General features: G+C 44.1%; 1 protein-coding gene across 1 annotated transcript in view; it reads right to left on the bottom strand.

Moving 5' to 3' along the window:
- Positions 1-4,885: 4,885 nt before the first annotated feature.
- Positions 4,886-19,919, bottom strand: part of Kpnb1 (karyopherin subunit beta 1) — a 28,798-nt gene continuing 13,764 nt past the window's right edge. Inside the window, exons 10-22 of the mRNA XM_085829602.1 lie at positions 18,759-18,983; positions 17,153-17,344; positions 15,513-15,643; positions 14,723-14,870; positions 14,439-14,510; positions 13,129-13,273; positions 11,606-11,688; positions 10,948-11,055; positions 10,541-10,684; positions 10,313-10,418; positions 9,474-9,588; positions 8,871-9,032; positions 4,886-7,858 (exon numbers count right to left, since the gene is read on the bottom strand). Coding sequence (XP_085685728.1) covers position 7,858; positions 8,871-9,032; positions 9,474-9,588; positions 10,313-10,418; positions 10,541-10,684; positions 10,948-11,055; positions 11,606-11,688; positions 13,129-13,273; positions 14,439-14,510; positions 14,723-14,870; positions 15,513-15,643; positions 17,153-17,344; positions 18,759-18,983 — 1,632 coding nt within the window. The 3' untranslated portion in view covers positions 4,886-7,857. The remainder of the gene's footprint in view (positions 7,859-8,870; positions 9,033-9,473; positions 9,589-10,312; positions 10,419-10,540; positions 10,685-10,947; positions 11,056-11,605; positions 11,689-13,128; positions 13,274-14,438; positions 14,511-14,722; positions 14,871-15,512; positions 15,644-17,152; positions 17,345-18,758; positions 18,984-19,919) is intronic.

The following is a 19,919-nucleotide window of genomic DNA, read 5'->3' as shown; positions in this document are numbered from 1 at the left end:
TTTTGTAGAGCTGTTTCACAACTGTCTCATTTTCTCAAAAACAATGTTTATTTTTATCCAAAGTCAGTTATTCATGTCCATGTCGCGGGGACAAACCTGAGCGTTTGTGCATGCTAGGCAACTGCCTGACCACTGAGCACATCTCCAGCACCCCAAACAAAATTACTCCAGTGGTGTGTGCTACTAACCCCAACTACTTGGGAGGCTGAGACTGGAGGATTATGAATTGAAGCCCAGCCTGGGTGGCTGACACCCATTCTTCCTTTTATGATTTATTTATTTTATGAGTATACTGTACCTGTCATCAGACACACCAAAAGGGGGCATCAGATCACCATTACAGATGGTTGTGAGTCACCATGTGGTTGCTGGGATTTGAACTCAGGACCTCTAGTAGAGCAGTCAGTGCTCTTAACCACTGAGCCATCTCTCCAGCCCCCGACTGACAGACACCCTTGTTACGTCTGAAATAACAAAAAATTAAATCTGGACATACTAGATTATAGTATCTATAATCCAACAGTCAGGAGGCTAAGGCAAGAAAAGAGTTGAAAACCTGCCTGGCAGGATTTCGAGAAACGCAGAGGCCATTAAAAGCACTGTTGCTCTTCTAGAGGTCCTGTGTTCAATTCCTAGCACCCACACGATGGCTCACAACCATCTGTAACTGTAGTCCCATAGGATCCAATGCCCTCTTCTGGTGTGCAGATATACATACAGGCAAGACATTCATATCTATAAAATACATACATAAATACATCTTAAAGAAAAAAAATGCCTGGATTACTTAACAAAGATTCAAATGAGCCTGGGCATGTTAAATGAAAATAGGGACCGTGCAAAGATAGGGGCTGGAAGATGGTTTATCCATTAAGAGCACTGGCTGTTCTTCAGAGGACCAGGACCAGTTTCCAGCACTCACATGGTGCTTCTAACTCCAGTTCCAGGGAATCCAACACCCTCTTCTGGCTTTCCCCAGCACCAACCATGTATATGGTACACATAAAAATAATCATGTGGTACACATGCACACATACATACACACACATACACACACACACATACATACCTACATACACACACACATACATACATACACACACACACATACATACAGTAAAAATCTAAAAGTAAAAGGCAGGGTTAGAGAGATAAATCAGTGATTATGAACATTTGTTCTTCCATTAAGATCCAGGTTTTGCCAGGCGTGGTGGTGCACGCCTTTAATAATCCCAGCACTTGGGAGGCAGAGGCAGGCAGATTTCTGAGTTCAAGGCCAGCCTGGTCTACAACGTGAGTTCCAGGACAGCCAGGGCTACACAGAGAAACCCTGTCTCGAAAAAAACAAAAACAAACAAACAAACAAAAAGATCCAGGTTTTGGGCTGGAGAAATGACTCAGCAGTTAAGAGCACTGACTGCTCTTCTAGAGGTCCTGAGTTCAATTCCCAGCAGCCACAGGTGGCTCACAACCATCTGTAATGGGATCTGATGCCCTCTTCTGGTGGATCTGAAAACAGCAACCACATGAAATAATTAAATCTTAAAAACAAACAAACCAAGCAACCCCAGATCTCATTCCCTGGACTCCCCCAGTAGTTCACAACCATCTGTAACTGCAGTCTCAGGAGGCCAGTGCTCTCTCATGGTCTCCCTGGGCATCAGACAAGCATTCAGCACACAGACACACTCACAGGCAAAACATGAACACACTTAAGTTAAAAATACTTCAACTTCTTAAAAAGAAAATTTAAAAATGAGAGATAGCTAAGCTGGGTAGTGGCAGTGTAGGGCTTTAATCCCAGTGCTCAGGAGACAGAGGCAGATGGTTCTCTGTAAACTCAAGGCCAGCCTGGTCTAGAGTAAGAGTGAGTTCCAGGACAGCTAGGGCTACATAGAGATACCCTGCCTAGAAAAACCAAAAAGAAAGTTTTATTAAGTGATTGAATACCTTGTGTTAATTGCCCATTAATATGAGCCCAACAGGAAATGGATCTGGGGGCTTAGCTCAGCTTACTATGTATCCTCAGTGCCTTTAGGGTCTGATATTCATCATTTGATTGATTGGCTCTCTAATTTATGTTCAAAGTCTTGTGAAATTCCTATGCTTTCTCTCTCAATGAAATGTTTTACAAAGAAACTGAAGAATAAAAAGAGCTATTTGGGAAACTGGGGAGATGGCTCAGTGATTGCTCTTCCAGAGGTCCTAAGTTAACTCCTAGCACCCACACGTTAGCTCATAACCATCTGTAATGAGATCTGATGCCCTCTTCTGGTGTGCCTGTACTCATATACATAAATATGTTTTTTAAAGGTCTGTCTCACTAGAGGGTGGTACTCAGTAAAGATCATGGACTGCCATTGCTATGGAGAAGTTACCCAGTGTGAGTCTCTCATCCTCAGGATTAGGACAGGCCTGAGGTCTGCATCCAGACCTCAGGACTGTAGGGAGAGCTGAAATGCATGAAGACAGCTCAGCTTCAGGATACATGCGGCCAAGGAGCACTTGGAGAAGAATGGTAGCCCAGGCAGGCCTCACAGGTTTCCGGGCTGGGCTGCACTGTGCAGAATCCGCAGGCGGGGCTGGGAGAGTTACGAAGTGCCGCTTACTCAGCAGCCCTCTGGCCTTTCTGCCTACCAGGCACCATAGACTATTTCAAGATGCTTCTGCCTCAGAGGGGAAGTGGAGCAGAAGTAGAGATGGTTGAGCCCGCTTCGGCACCCCTAGTGAATTGAGTTTGGCAGTTATACTGTGTGCAATAGCTCTTTGCCTGGCTTGAGGCAGGATGATAGTCAGTTCCCAAGGCAGTATTAGCCACCCACAATCCTCTGAAACCACTTACAGGAGATATGAAGTTCTCTAGCTTCCTCAAGGTATCTGCATGCATATCTGCATGCTTGTGGTGCACGTAAATACATGCAGCCTGGCACATGTACACACAGAGATCATCTTTTTGTTTCTAGGAGACTGCACCTCACTAGGTCACCCTGGCTGTCTTAGAACTATGTAGAGTTGGGAGTTGGACTCACAGATTTGTCTCTGCCTCCTGAGTCCAGGGATTAAAGGTATGCACTTACATATGCAGCAAGAGAAGATTTTAAAGTTTTATATGAGCGTTTTGCCTACAAGTATGGCTGTGCACTCCGTGTGCACCTGGTGCCAAGAGGGCGTCCAAGCCTCTGAGAATTGAGTTACAGATGATTGTGAGCCACCGTTCAGGTGCTGAGAATTCAACCCAGGTCCTCTGGGAAAAAAACAGCCATCTCTCCAGCCCTGCGAGTCTTAATAAGAGACCCACATTTGTAGTTTCCAGCTCATGATAACACACATCTGTAATCATAGCACTCCAGATGCCAAAATCAACCCAGCACTGTAGTAGGTCCTGCATCACACCATTAACAACTTACACAACATTGATCTTACTGTATTATTTGACTGTGTATGTGTGCGCGCGCAGGTCAGAGGAATGGATTCTCTCCTTCCATCACGGCATCTAGCTGAATGACCTCAGGCTGTCGGGTTTAATGTAGCAAGTGCTTTGACCCCACTGAGACATCTTGTTGCCCTAACACAAAAAGTGGTTGTCAAAGGTATAAAATAATTCTCACTGCAGAATTAAGACTATAAAAAGCCTTGGGATTGGATTTGAAAAATACCCATATTTAGTACACAGAGTCTGGGGGGCAACTGGGAAGCCGACAAAGTTCTTAGCTCCTGATGTTCTCAGCTGTAAAATGGGATTAAAATAATACCTTCATTATAACATGGCCTGACATTTTATGACATGTATAATCTCAAGTTGAAACTGGAATGATTCTATGTGGAAGAGTTGAGACTTTTGACTTAGGAGTGCATTAAATGCAAACAAATGAGTACAACAATCAGCCATACTGGTGATGCCTGAACACTGACCAACCCTGCTGTCACTGCTCCACTTTACTCAGGGTTAAGAGGCTATTCAGAGGGGTGAGCATATTAATATTAGCACACACCTTTGATCCCAGCACTTGGGAGACAGAGGCAGGTGAATCTTCTGAGTTCAAGGCCTGCCTGAGTTCCAGCCTACAGAGAAAGTAGAAAAATATAAAACTACATTAGCAAATTTACATGATAAAAAAGCCAACAACCAATGAGTAAACAAGTTTAAGACACATTTAGATGGTGCTTGGAAAAAAGCAGCTACCAACAGCTATGATGCAGGTGAAGTCTTCAGGGTGGTCCCACATTCTGGCTCCCTGTCACCTTACTCTGCTCCTCACACTGAGAAGACAGGAAGGCTGGTGTGACAGTTAGGATGCTGGTTTTCATTTCAGGTTGAGTGGGGACCATTCAAGTGACTGTCCCACTGTAGTCAAGAACTTCCTGGACAGCAGTCTCAACTGAAAGCACACCTGGCTTGTGGCCAATGGCTGTGGCTTGTGACAAGTTGCTCTCGTACAGTAATCGTCACAATCTTAAGACACAGCTGCTCCTCCTGCACACAGCCACTCCAATTCCTACTTTTGATTATGACATCTGGAGAGTAGTATATACCGGCTAGGTGTTAGAGCTTCCTTATGGAGTATGCAGTATGGAGGACCACATGCAAGTCACTTTAAAAGAGGACAGTTAAGTCAGCAGGTATCACTGTTAGTCAAAAGGAGGGAGGAAAAGATGCAGTTTAAATACAAGATTCAGGAAAGAGAAACTGGTCCTTGTTGCAGGCCAAGTAAACAGGAAGGTGGGCTCCTGACACTGGGGTCTTAGACAGAGGACAGCCTCTCCACATCACCCTGCTTCCCAGCAGGGTGCACACACACACACATACACACTCTCTCCACCTTCTCCCAAACCACACCTCACTGACACAGCAGTGACATCTGAAACAAAGAACGAAGCAGCAAAATGTTGAAAATAAAAATAAAGCGGACTTTATTCAGAAGATAAAGGTGGTGGTATCAGTTTTGGTTAATAAAGTTGGGCTCAAGTGTTTTAACAGGTCTTTAATGCCTTCACAGACTGGCATGCCAAGGGCATTCTGAATGCCAATTACAGATTGATGCTATCAAAGTGGATGGAATTTGGACTTCTTCTAAAGTCAAACTACACACATCTTAAAATAGTAAGAGTGAGGAGACTGCTTGGTTCTGAACATTAGAACACCATACTGAGCAAGTCCCTCCACTTCTCCAGACCCTAAGGCAGGATCACAGTTGCCTCTGACAGCTAAATCTTCAACATTTCAACAGAGAGGGAGGACTGGGGGTAACTGAGAAAAATGAAAAGCAAAAGTTAACCAATGTAATTGGTGCAGGCAGATGCCACTTGTGGCAAACCCAAGTCTATCCGATGCCCATTTTCTTCACATTTGCACTGACATCTTCCCAAGCAGACGGTAACTACATTCTTGAAGGAATGTGCCAAGCCTCAGGGTGGGGAAGGCCCAGACAGTGAGTGGACAGAACGCATTTCGCATTCAGTTGCCTTAAGTGGTACCAACTGATTAAGGACAGACACCCAAACCATAGAAAACAGTAGCTGAAGGTAACTAAAAGAGGATTAAAATGCGTAACCAGTGCAGAATAGAACAGCAAGGCACCAAGACCACAATCCAATCAGCCCATTTCCTCCTCTCCAGCACTGAATGCATCTGGGAGAAAGGATTAGTAACAGCACTTGTCAACTGCTTCCCTGGAACAGAACACGACAAAACACACGCAAGGTCTTGTTTTCATCAGGGTTCTCGGTGTACTTTATCCCCCCGCTGTCTCGCTAAGCAGCCCACACAGGACAGAAATGGGTAGCACTGAGGAATGATCAGATTGTTTTTTCCTTTCCCCCAATATTTCTGCCCCCTTCCCTAAGCCCTGTTCCAACCCTATCTAGAATCAGGAATGGTTAGTAAATCTGAAAAAACAGCTAAGATGGAAACAAGGCATTCAGAGGCCTGGGCCTCTCCTCACTAGGGCTTGGACTCCTAGTGATTGCTTTGCTCATAATGGAGCATTTCTCCTTCAAATACTTTTTTTGTACACTGGTTCACAGATCAGATCGGCACTTTGACTCTGAACCTGGCACCAAAAGGCACAATATCTGATACCCTGTAAAGAGCTACTACAGACGCTGCATTTCTTATGGACAGGCAAACGGAGCCAGTCCCACTTAGGAACAGGCTCAGGCAGGGAGGGGATGAAAGGAGCACGGGAGAAACCTAAGCCAATACCTTTGACTACAATGGAAATAGAAGTGGGAATGAGGGTCTTGTGTTTCTTCCACACTACCAGGAAGCAATAAAAACTTCCTTGGTGTCTACTGTATTTTAAAGCAGCATATTCAAAACGCCAGCTAATCTCCTACTATCTGCACAAGCCAAGAGGGCCAGCATACTGAAATGCTTTCTTATTGCTGAAAGACTCTAAAATTCAGGGTGCCTTGTTCCCTTGTAAAAGGGAAAATAATTCTGATTTATTATAATCACAGCACACCACACTTTAAAAAAATACTAAAGCGTGCGAGCAGGGTAACCGTCTGACACCATTTTACTAATCTTCAACTTCAGTGGAAAAATAGAGCCTTTTTCCTGGTGCCATTTTCATCACAACAGTTGTATTTAGTGTGTGTGTATGCTGTGTGTACGGATATACACACACACTGTCTTAGTGGTTAGTTGGTTTGAAGTGCAGCAAGAGACCAATACCGCATTGCAGTCAGTCAAAGAAAGGGACAGAAGGCCAAGCAGTTTCCAAATGGTTATTTTATCAGATTGTTCAACATGAAATTTTCGTCATTTGCAATTCAGAATAGTTCCCTGAAGTGTGCGGTTTTGAGTGTGTTTACTTTTATTGTACATTTGCTTTCTAGACTCTTTGGCACAGTTTTCTGGGGGCATCCGACTGCCACAATACAAGTCAGGAGAGAGCTTGTTTATGATGCCAATTTCAAGCATTTAAATTTTGGTTTGGGTTGTGGCTTTTTCTGTCTTTGAAGTCTGCATTTTATTTGTAACAACTGTACTTTTCTCTATCCTCTAACTCCAGAGTTTTCTTTCTCCCCCCTCCCCCCATAGCTACATTCACAGCTGAACCATAGTATAGGAAAGGCGCCTTGATGAAAAGATCAGGACAGGAGCTCTGACCATTCGTCAGTGTTTTCCCTAGAATAATTAAAATGAAACCAAACCAAACCTAAACAGCGTCTTTCCTCATTTTTAAAAAAAACCACTTCTCTTGTGCTGCATCAGTAGCCAGAACTTCAGTTAGTTTATGAAATGCAACATCAAACCCCTTTGTTTTTTGGGAAAAAGAAACTGCAATGACTTGAAGTTGAGAATGTGGGTACCGCCTCACTCACACACACTCATTCTCAGACAGTGAAATCCCCCACGCGCCTTCTCAAGGGCACATAGACAGTACCAAGTGCAACGGTACAGTGAAGGTGGGCTCAAGACCCGGGCTCCATCTTTCTCCTCAGTAGCAGGGGCCAGGCTGCCTTTCACAACACAGCCCCACAGGTGAACCCAGGTCCCCCTCTGCCAAATCAGTCACCCATTCGGCACCGGCCAAGACAGGAAAGCTAGTTCTAGCCTTCCCTGGGAAGAGACAGCTTTTTGTTTTTAATAAGTAAGTAAATCCGTTGTTTCTCTGTTCCAAGATGGCTGATGTTCTGTTTTCTACAAAGTCAGTGCTTACTTAGCTCACTAACAGCGCTGCTGCTGCTGCTGGCTGTGGCAGGATTTTCAGTGTGGTGTTTTCAAGCCTCACTCACTCATCCTCTCATCCCAATCATTCCGCATCCGTGCACACTCCTCACTTCCGGGTTTTGTCAAAAGATTGGAGATTTCCAGTAGGGGTCTCAGGTCATCATCCCAATGGTACCAGATCTAAAAACAAAAGGATGAAGAGGTCAACTCTGAGGTCATGTGTACCCCCAACTCCTACAACCAAGTAGCCCAAAGTTAAAAATGGGACCTTATCAAGTCTTAAAGATAATTTTCTTCTCTTCCGTTGTTCCGTATACCTGCTGCCATATATAAGCATATAGTGTAGCTCAGTGGTAAATGTGCTTACTTGAATTTGTGATATCCTGAGTTCAATTTCCAGAAACCAAGCAAATAAATGGTCACGCAAGGCCATACATACACGGAGGTGCACGCCTTTAAACCCAGCACCCAAGAGGGAGACACAAAGGCAGGTGGGTCTGAGTTTGAGGCCAGTCTTATCTACAAAGCAGTATCTAGGCTAGCAGATTACAAAAAGACCCTCCACTCTGCACAAATAAAAAAGGACATGGAAGAGCAAAAAGAGAACAAATATGGGAACATTTTATTAGGTTCCAAAGTATTTTCAGTGTTCTGGTCAGTGAGTTGTGTTGTCCTTCAACACAAGGACTCAAATATTTGGCTTAGAAATATTTGTCTGGGGCTGGTGAGATGGCTCAGTGGGTAAGAGCACCCGACTGCTCTTCTGAAGGTCCAGAGTTCAAATCCCAGCAACCACATGGTGGCTCACAACCATCCGTAATGAGATCTGGTGCCCTCTTCTGGAGTGTCTGAAGACAGCTACAGTGTACTTACATATAATAAATAAATAAATCTTTAAAAAAAAAAAAAAAAGAAATATTTGTCTGGCTGTGTCTGGCTGCCTGCTCAGACACAGGTACAAAAAAGTGTGTAGCCAAAATACCAGTAGGCTGCTAGTATTAGAAATCCTATAGAGGGTGAGAGGGTATGGGGGACTTTTGGGATAACACTGGAAATGTAAATGAAGAAAATACCTAAATAAATAAATAAATAGTGAACGGAAAAAAAAATAATAAAGAGTCACACACCCCCCCCCCAAAATCCTATAGAACATAAACCCTCCTGAGACCTGAGAGTGCAGACAAGAGCTTACCAAGCCTGGTTCTTCAGTTTCCTCAGTTCCTTGGTTGCCCACGTAGCGAGGGTCTTTGCTTTGTTAGTCTTCGATCTCCGCCCTTCAGTTAATAGTTCATGGATCATTGGCCTAGCTTCTACTAACTTCAGTACATCCTTCCCGAAGGCTGTACACAAGTCCCTGTGCAAAACAAACACCCACGAATGACTTCCTGGCCACACCAGGCTGAGGCAACTCTATGTTTCTTAGCATCCATTCGCTTCTTAAAAATTGTAAGAGATTTCTGCAATCAATTGAGTTCAAGACTTGCCCAAGGCTGTAGCTCACTGAGTGTGATGGCACAACCCTGTATGTCAGAAATCAAGGAAGAAGCTGACAAGGATCATGAATTCAATGTTAACACAGGCCACAGAGCAGGACCTTCTCAAAGATGAAGGGAAAAAAAAAAAAAAAAAAAAAAAAAAAAACAACGGAAATTGCAGTAGGTAGGCCTTGAAGCTGTAAAGCTATGTCCCAATATAGCCTCAGGGTCCCAGAAGAGCTACACGGTGGCACGGGCTCAGTGGGTAAAGCTGTCTGCTGTTAAATCCCCAGGACCCACATGGAAAAAGAATAGCTCACCCTATCAGTCCAGCAGCACAGGCTACCACTCCGTCTGTATGATCCTCATCTCCAGCAATGTGATCAATAAAAGACAAAATAAATTCTACTCTGGGCTGTACCAGCATCACATCCGCTATAAAGGAAAGAGGAGGTCTGATTAAACTGTCCATGTCAGACAGGACTCTGTCTCTTTTCAATATGGCCCTGTCACTCTACCCCAATGGAAAGGTTCCAACTGGATAACCAAATAAACACCGCGTTAACAAAACTTATTTTTTAGTTTAGAAGGATATCCTTCAAATGCAGAGGAGATAAATACGCCCCCTTCTGTGATCACGTAGAACATAAGACCTTTTTGTGGTACTGACGAATGGAACAGATACAAGCCTTACACACAGTGGGGAAGTATTCCCACAACACGGAGTTGCATCCCACGAGTGGGACACAGAATGAACAACCTCCACTCAGGGCTTTAGCTGCTCAACACCTGCTGCCTGCAATCGGCAGAGAATACTGACACTTCTGCCCTTTCCCTAGTGGCCTCATTAAATCCTAAAGCAAGCAAGCTAGAAGCATGATTCAGGTAGAGCTTTGCTACCATACCATGTAGCCCTGGGTTTGATCCCCTACAACCCCGCCCCATAAGAAAAAAAAAAAAAACATAGCAAAGTAGAAGGATGCAGAAATACAATGTCTATATATCACCTCCCCCAAACCACTCTCTTCATTAGGGCAATTATTCTCTCTCCCCATATGTAGCAGGTACTAGTTCACCAATGAGCTTCAAAGGTAGATGCAGCTCACTGGCCCTGTGCACCCTGGTCAGTGGATTTTGGGAGCTGGGCTATATACTCAACGGTGTACGTTTTCCTGATCCCCCTTCAATCCCTGGACGATTCCCGTATAAGCTTCCAAGCAGCTTTCTCTTAGCTCATTCAGATAATCCACCATGTCAAAGTCTGACTGGAAGAGAAAAGAACAAAACCTCGGTCATATTGGCCATTTTAGGAGGTACACCTATAAAGTCTTCTCAGACTTCTATTCAAAGTGGTCTTTGAAGCTCATCAGGACAGTTCCAAGCTTACCTTGTCAACCTGGGCTTGGGAGGCCTGCTGTAGAGTATTCAATACAACCTCTAAGTATTTTTTAAACTCTCCACCAATGGCAAGAGCAATATCACCAAACACAGACAGAATCTGTGGCTTCACAGACCTGTGGACATTCTCATTCTAACAAGGAAAAAAGAAAAAGGACACTTAGAAACACCAAATCTTATCTGGTTGAAGATGCAAGAAACTTGAGAGAAAAAAAATGAGTTACTGCTGGATAGAGAAATCATGTATTTAGAACATATTCCTTTAACTAACTTTGTAACTTTGGATCTGTCTATGAAAATAATTCTATTCTTCACAAGCTAGCAGATAAGTGCTCTAGGGACCTACAGGCCCTTACCATGGACTGATAACCCCTTCAAAGACTGCAAAATGCTTACCCCCAAGTTCTCCAGGAGCAGCTGCATCACCTCGTCACAGAAAGGTAAGATGTTAGACTGCAGGGCTCGGCACAAGTCTCCAACTAAGCCAACAGCTGCCAAACATACCTGCAAAGAACCAAGGGAGCGATCATCCCAACAGAAGAGGCTGCCAGCAAGACAGCTCTCTCATAATTATGTGAACCAGAATCAAAGATGAAAACATCAAATAAATAAAATAAAACATCCTTCCCTTGTGGAGATTATGTAGCTTTAACCAGATTCAGCAAGAGCAGTAGCGTTGTGAGTGCCACAGGAAAGGATGGTGGTGGCAGAACATGGAAACAGTGCTGCTCTTTAGGGCAGTCATCACATAACCCGGCAGCTGCCCTGTAATCAGGACCATGCAGGCAGTCGTCTTGTACCCTCTATCTGGCAGACCCACGGTCTTTTCACAGGCTACCGCCAGTGCAGGCAGTAAGGCTACAAATAATGCAAAAGGAGGCCCACTGGGCTTGGACCTGACTGTCTGTGCTCTTCCACTCTGTGACAGCACAGGAGTCTGGGCTGTGGGGTACAGCTCAGCGTCTATATCAGCAGGCACCAAGCTCCAGATCTCAGTCTCAACAATATAGAACAAACAAAGCCCACAGAGACTGTTCTGAAGAGCATATCCTACCTGGTACTCAGCATAATTTTTCAGTCCAATGCCCAGGAATGGTTTAAAGGCCTCCATGTACTTGAGGAATTCACCACCCAACACTGTCAATGGAACAAGCACAGGACATAATGTGAGTCAAAGAACTCAAGAGTCAGTGCTCAAAAAGTTGGCCAAGTGTTAGTATTTCTATAGGGAAGGCATTCAAATTGTCTCATGTTAGCCAAGATTCATAACTGCTGGAAGGGCCAAATTCAAATGCCTTAGAGAAAATGCCAATGCTCCTCAGAATGAGATTTTACTGTAGCTAAAAGACCAAAAGTTAGCATGGATGTCAAGGAAAGGCTATCTGAGAGAGCCAGCAACACTGCTTCATGCCCCCTCCTCCCTCCACTGGAAGCCAGCCTCAAAACAAGGTCCTCTACTCAACTGCAGCACGGACGTAACAAGCCACAGCCAGGAAAAAGTAGCAGAAAGTCAGGTGTAACCCCATGGTCTAGTACTTGTCTAAGATAGGCAAGGCCCTGGGCTCAATCCACAGCACAGAGAGAATGGAGACAGGCAGGCAAAGCCTAGTCCACAGCAACAGGAGTGGAACTCACTCAACCCACCCAGCACTCTAGTGTTTTGTGTCTGGAGGCTACAGAGGAAGACACAGGTATTTGTAAGCCACCGCATCTGGGTGCTGGACTCAAAACTCTGGTTCTCTGTAAGAGCAGCAAGCACTCGTTGCCATTCAGACACTTCTAGCACGCTTTGTTATTTTGAGGCCTCATTCCATAGCTGAGGTGCCACCAGAACTCAAAATCTGTATAGAAGTACAGGAATGTGGTTACCCCTAGTGGTGGACACAGGCTCTTTATTCCAGAAACAGGACTGGTCCTCAGAAAAGTGGTCCTTAAATAATGGCCTTAGTACTAGTCACCTCTGATCAAGCATTCCAGAGTTACAATGTGTTCTTTTAATATGCTTCAGATGCCTTAATCAAAGCAATTCTGTATGCTCAGACAAAGTTATAATTAAAATAAATAATAATAATAATAATAATAATAATAATAATAATAATAATAATAATAGGGCTGGAGAGATGGCTTAGCGATTAAGAGCACAGGCTACTCTTCCAGGTCTGGAGTTCAATTCCCAGCAACCACATGGTGGTTCACAACCACCCGTAATGGGATCTGATGCCCTCTTTAGGTGTGTCTGAAGACAGCTATAGTGTACTCTCTACATAAAATAAATAAATCTTAGAAAAAAAAATACTAGAAGGAGGAGGAGGAGGAGGAGGAGGAGGAGGAGGAGAAAGAGGAGGACAGAAGAAGAAAAAAAGAAATTACTAAGATTCAGGTTCATCTGTACAATACCAAGCCCCATGACCAATCAGCCCATATCCAAAGCATTACAGTCCACACTCAAAGGTATCAAAGGCAGGAATGAAACTGGAGTACTCCTGTTTCCTCAGCCCTCAACAAGAGAAAACCTTAATAAAAAAGCAAGTTGCTGTTCAAGGAAAAAGAAACCTGATAGAACGCTTGCTCACTGACCTTCCACCAGTGTGCTAACTGCCATCAGGGCATCTTCTTGCACTCCCCCAGACCCAGCTGTGCTTTGGAACATCCTTAACAGGGAGGCCATGACCACATCAGAGATCTGCAGAGCATCTTGATGCTGCACTTTCCGGAGAACATTCTATGAAATGGACAAGAATTGGGATCTGTTCACTGAAAATCTACACATTTCTCTAAAAAAATAAAATAAAAAATTAAGTCCCTCACTATTATTTTGATAATGCCAAATGACATTTTCTGCAAGACACATCCAATCAGCTGCAACCCAACGTTAATTGCAATCACCTCTCTACTCTCCAATTCACTGTGCCTGACAGCCTTGTACACCCCAACTCCTTCGATGTCCACAGACCTTATGAAAACCGTTCTTGAGTTTGCATCATCTAAAGTAACAGGATCATCTCTATCTTTAGTCTGTTGAGAAAGCTGTAACATCATGCTTCAAAATATGACATCTGAGCCAGGAAGCCAGAGCTGAGTGCATGCCTTTAATCCCAGCACTCAGGAAGAGGAGTTCATAGCTAAGTCAACAGCTGAGTGTTACTGAATAATAACATCCAGGGGCTACTTATGTCTCAGAAGTCCCCATGTTCTCCTTTTGCTGATAGAAAAGGAATAAGCAGAAAGTGGCATTTTATTTCGGTTTTCCCAGTAACTATTTAGACTGTCCTGAATAAAAGCACTATAAATGCCCCATCAGAGATGGTTTCAAAAGATGACCAAATTTAAGCCTCCTGACCTGTGTGTTACAACCTTAGCCCCAGCGCCATACTTTTAACTAAATAAGCCTTATGAGACCCAGCTCCAGCCAGACAAATCCAGGTAAGAGCTGTCCACACATGAAAAGTGCACAGATAGAAGAGAATATTCTGGGGCATTTCCATCACCACAAACGACAGATTAGACCTTTCAGGATAGACAAAAAAGTAATTTCCCTTCAGTCCGAGGGCGGACAGCCCCAGTCAGAATGACCTCACTACTTTAGAGCTGTGTGCCCATGAGTCTTCAACAATAATCAAACGATGCTGCTCCTTTATGGTACTGAGGAGGCTAAGGACTAGAGAAGGCTCAGTTCTTAAGAGCACCGCCTGCTCTTCCAGAGGACCTGGCTTCAATTCCCAGCACCTACAAGGTAGCTTACAACCATTTGTATCTCCAGTGTTAAGAGACTCAGTATCCTTTTCTGGCTTCTTGGGCAACCCCACGGACATGGGGCACAGACAGACATGTAGGCAAAACACCCACACATGTAAAAAAGCAAAAGGAGAGAGATGATGCCATCATACCTGAAGAGTTGCGCAGAGTAGAGACTGGAGGTCATTGAACTGGATTCTGTCGGATGTGCTCTGGATATGGGACTGAAGGAAAAGAAAAAACAGTGTTCTAGTGAAACCTCCACTGCTGATGTCAGCTGAGCCTCTGCACTGTAACAGCGAGCAGTACACTGAGAGCTTTTTGGTTTTGGGTGATGGTGATTAAACCTTTGACCATGGTCAAGGGCAAAACCACTTTGACTGCATCCTAAGCTTTGCCACCTTGCCCAGGATAAAACACTCTGCAGTCGTCTCACCTCCATCTGAAGCACCTGCTGCAGTCGTTCCATAATGACCAGGGTGGTCTTCTGCACCGCAGGGTAACAATCCTTGGCACTGTTTTTTACGATTTCCATGAGAGACTCATATGCAGAACTTCTCAGGTTATTCTGGTGTCCATCGGGTCTACAAGGATGCAATGCAAAAGTCGTCAGGCCTCAACCAAGAAGGGATAGAGGAGCTCATAAAGCAGACAACAGTTTCCCAAAAACAACACCAGAGGTTGGGAATGCAGTTCAGAGACATTACCTACCACAATAACTGTAAATAGGACGCAAAAATGGTTATTAGCTGGGTGTGGTGGTGCACACCTTCAACCCCTTTGGGACCAGCATGAGTTCCAGTATAGCCAGGGCTACATAGAGGAACCCTATCTCAAAAAACAAAAAAACCAACCAGCAAACCAAAGAAACAAAAATCATGGGAACTGCAGGGCATGGTGGAGCACACCTTTAATCCCAGCACTTGGGAGGCAGAGGCAGACGGATTTCTGAGTTCAAGGCCAGCCTGGTCTACAAAGTGAGTTCTAGGATAGCCAGAGCTATACAGAAAAACCCTGTCTCGAAAAACCATTAAAAAAAAAAAAAATCATGGGAACCAGTGTTAGTTTAGATACATACCCCCCTCCCTAGCTCTCTCTCTCTCGTGGTAACCAAGCCCTCGCATCAGTTCTGAAGAGAGCAGGCTTCCTGTCTGTGGTCCCACTGTCTAACTCTCCAGCCAGCAGCAGTGAGGTGTGCAACACTGGCTCCAGTGGATATCAGTTACCTGTCGGTGGTCTCCAATAGCTTCTGAACTATAAGTTCAAAGGAAGAAGACAGACAATAGGTGGCTGGTTCTTCTTGATCATCAGCTACATCTGCGGCTTCATACGCAGCTTCAGCCAGACTGGAAAAGGCCTGGAATGTAGAGATTTAATATTAGTCTTTTTTTGTTTGTTTTTTGTTTTTCGAGACAGGGTTTCTCTGTGTATCCGTGGCTGTCCTGGAACTCACTCTGTAGACCAGGCTGCCTCGAACTCAGAAATCCGCCTGCCTCTGCCTCCCAAGTGCTGGGATTAAAGGTGTGCACCACCACGCACAGCTTAATTAGTCTTAAGAGAACCCCACTACAGGACTCTCTCATCCCCAACCCTCTTTAAGACACTTTAAGGGATCAGACAGTGATGATGCTTGCCTTTAATCCCCGAGCTTTGAGAGGCAAAGGCAGGTGGATCTCGGCGTTTTGGGGGAGTGGGGAGAGGCAGCCTAGTCGCCAGAGCTACCTGTTTTGAAGAAAAAAGGTCACTGAGAAAAGAAGTTCATTTCTCAGCACTCACATCAGACAGTTCACAACTGGTTCTAACGCCAACTTCAGTAGATCTGATGGAGGGAAAAACAAGAGGCTCTACTTCCCAACAGGTTCTTGAGACAACTCCCAGTGCAATGTAGTCTACCAGGGAAACCACTGGAGACTCCATGCCTGGGAATCCATTAGGAACTGGTCATGTATTTATTTGACTAAGATTATTATAATTCTACATGGATGTAGCCGTGCTAATAAACTTTAAAAACATGTATACATAATAAGCATTCACTCATAATTTCTGGGCTAGATAGTGAGACCCTGTCTCCAAATAAATAATAATGAAGATGATGAAAATTTAATTATGGGAGAGCACACTTGCTGTCCTGCAGAGAGGATCCACATTTAGTCCCCAGCACCCACAGTTGGCTTACAACTACACATAATTCCAGTTCCAGGGGTTGAACCACTGCAGGAACCAGCCAGATACAAGGGATAAATGCATTCAGACAAAACACTCATATACCTCATATACAAGTATTTGTGGATGCCTAGTCATCTGCCCAGCTCTCTAAGTGGCAGAATTCTTTTACTAAGGCCTACCATTTCCTTTTCTTATACTCTTAAAAAAGGATTTTAGCCGGGTGATGGAAGCAGAAGCAGGCAGATCTCTGTGATCTACAGACTGAGTTCTAAGACAGTCGGGGCTATATAGAAAAACTGTCTCAAACAAACACAGACGACAGGATTTTAGCCCCACTCCTCCTTTCCCACACTATATCCCCAGTAAGTTACAGAGCCTACAGAGAGTCAGCACAGAGGCTGCCTACCTCCTTTGGCTTTCATCCCTGTCTTTTTCCTTGTTATAAAAACAAAACAAAACAAAAAACCCCATTTAAACAAAGCTTTTCATCTAAAAGCAAGCATAGGAGTAAAGCAGGTGCAGTCATGACTGCTCCAAGTGCTCTGGGAACCCATCGGAGTACAGTTCCCTCTGGCTTCTCAAGACATTAGGAGACAGAACTCAGAGCATGGCCTTTCAATGAGATAGGTAACCTTTCCCTCCCACACCTCCTAATGGCTAAGGACAAGCTCCTGCCTTCATCAGGAAGAAAAGCCCTTACCCAGCACACATTTGAAGCCACCCTGGGCTCAGCACTGAGGCCCTCAATCAGACACTGTAAAAGGGGTGCCAAGTAGACATCGTTGATGGCGGCTTCAGGCAGCAGCTCACAGATCCTGCCCACAGTCCACGCTGTTGTGTCTCGAACAACTACACTGGGGTCTTTCATAAGTTCTATTAGGGTGGGCATAGCCTGTAAATACAATAAAGCAAAACAAAAGGAATTCATAATGACTGTCATTCAGAAGAAATACTCCACGGGCACTTGGCACATGCCTGTAATTGCAGCACTCGGGATATAAGGGCAGGGAAGGGCACCCTTTGCTAGTAAGTATTATGTATGTAGCAGTTTTGATGCCAGCCTGAGTTACAAAGACCTCATGTGAAATAGTAACAGTCCCTGGCCCCATATAATGATAGAAGGATCTTAACTCAGAATATGACAAATATATTTTGAAAATAGGTAAAGACAAGAAGTAATCGGGGCTGGAGAGATGGCTCGGTGGGTAAGAGCACCCGAGTGCTCTTCCGAAGGTCCGGAGTTCAAATCCCAGCAACCACATGGTGGCTCACAACCATCCGTAAGGAGATCTGACTCCCTCTCTGACTCCCTCTTCTGGAGTGTCTGAAGACAGCTACAGTGTACTTACATATAAATAAATAAATACATCTTAAATTAAAAAAAAAAAGAAGTAATCACAGTGGCACTGGCTTCTATCCTGACAGACTCATTTCTTTATGCACAAAATTAAATAACTGTGAGCTCTTCTGTCATTTATACCAGCAAAATAAAAATATTTCCATAAGAAAGACTACATTACATAATGTAAATTGTATTCAAAGACTAGAATAATACCATTATAAATTATGGAAATGGGGGGAAGGGGGGAGCCTATCTACACAACACTTGGGTAAAGGAAGCAGAAAAATCTGTGGAGTTCAAGGCCAGCGTCACCAACATAGTGGATTTAAGGCCCGACACACAGGACCCTAAACAAACAAACAAACACAGAGTAAACGGCTAAGCACTGCACAGTATAATTCCCATTTGCTTGGAAGGCTGAGTGAAGCCCAAAGACGTTCGTTGTGAGCCCTGGAGCTCAGAGCTAGTGGATATGGCAGCACTCACAGGCTGAGGCAGTAGGCTGCCCTGGGATATATGTGGAGACTGTCCACTCCAAAAGCAACAGGAAAATGCTTACAATGTAGCATTAAAAAAGAAAGAAAAAATCCTGGTAAGACAATCTTCATAGTAAGAGCTCCATATCCTGTTCTCCAAAAATGACAGAAAACAGTGCTACGTTAAGAGACTTACAAGGTAAAGCCTTTTCTTGGTCATGACTAAATCTTACAAGTTCTATAGTTCACCATTAATGACAAGAAACTATACTAAGCACAGAATAGTCTCACTATTATCCAGTTAAGGGTGGCACCCTTGAGCAACTGACCTGTTCATCTCCACAAGAATGTGTGATTTTGGTTTTTAGGGCTGTGCTACAAACCAATTATTTGGAAATCTTTGTGATTATTTAGAGTTGCACATATATTACATGTGCGCACTCCCCACCCCCATTCCATTTCAAATCTAAAACTTCCCCAGGCTTTACCTGTATGACTAATGGTTTAAGTTGATTAGGCTCTGGCCCTTCCAAGATACTGCCAAAAGCCATCACTGCTGCGTCCCGGTACCGCCAGTCAGGGTTCTTGATGTGCTCTTTAATAAAGGGGAGGACGTGGGGCACAATGTCATCTTCACAGCAGGTGGACAGGAGCATGAGGCACACCCCGGCCGCTTTGCAAGGGTTCCAGTCATCGTCGTCATCGTTTTCATCCTGATGAGAGATGTGGCACTACGTAAGCTTTTCTTTCTTTTCTTTTCTCTCTCTCTCTTTTTTTTTTTTTTTGGTTTTTCGAGACAGGGTTTCTCTGTATAGCCCTGGCTGTCCTCGAACTCAGAAATCCACTTGCCTCTGCCTCCCAAGCACTGGGATTAAAGGCATGCGCCACCGCTCCCGGCCTAAGTAAGCTTTTCTTGCAATGAATTCACTTAGAAGGCTTGCTATATATTCCCAAGTATCATTAGAACTTAATCAGGAAATAAAATATAAAACACTGATTTAAAAAAAAAAACAAGACAAAAAACTTTTTTCACATTTCATCACAGCACAACCTATGTCACCCCAAGAAACAGATGGAAGAATCCATTTATCATGTACAATGAGAATTAAGAAACCTCCACTACCTATAAGAATGCCCAGGCTGGTGGAGCACACCTCTAACAGTAATACGTAAGGGCCTGAGGAAAGAGGACTATCTTAGTTTGAGACTAATCAGGTGTACAACGGTCCTGTCTCAAACCAACAGCAGGTGGGAATGTAGCTCTTGGTGGAGGGCTTGCAAAGCCTGAGACTGGTTGTCAACAATACATACAGCAGTCATGCTACAACACCCCTGTAACTCCAACACTGGTAGGTGGAAAAAGGGTCAAAGTATATATCAAGTTTGCCTGTGATACATACAACTCTATCTCAAAAAAGAAAGAAAAAAAAAGTCTGTTCAAGAGGAAAAAATATAGCGAATATATTCAAAAGTAAAGGCATTCCTGGTAAGCATTGCAGATGCTGGAGAGATGTAGAGGGGTCAAGATGTAGAGGGGCTTGTCTTCAATAGCTAGCTCCAGGCCTGATACCCTCTCTAGGCCTCCAAGAATAGCAGCCACACAAATGGTGTACAGACATACGGAAGCAACACAGAGACATACATTAAAA

Source organism: Mus caroli, unplaced genomic scaffold (assembly GCF_978045245.1).
Source record: "Mus caroli unplaced genomic scaffold, Mus_caroli_1 scaffold_13, whole genome shotgun sequence".
NCBI lineage: Eukaryota > Metazoa > Chordata > Mammalia > Rodentia > Muridae > Mus > Mus caroli.
The sequence above is the reverse complement of the archived record's forward strand: the minus strand, read 5'-3'. Positions and strand labels throughout refer to the sequence as shown.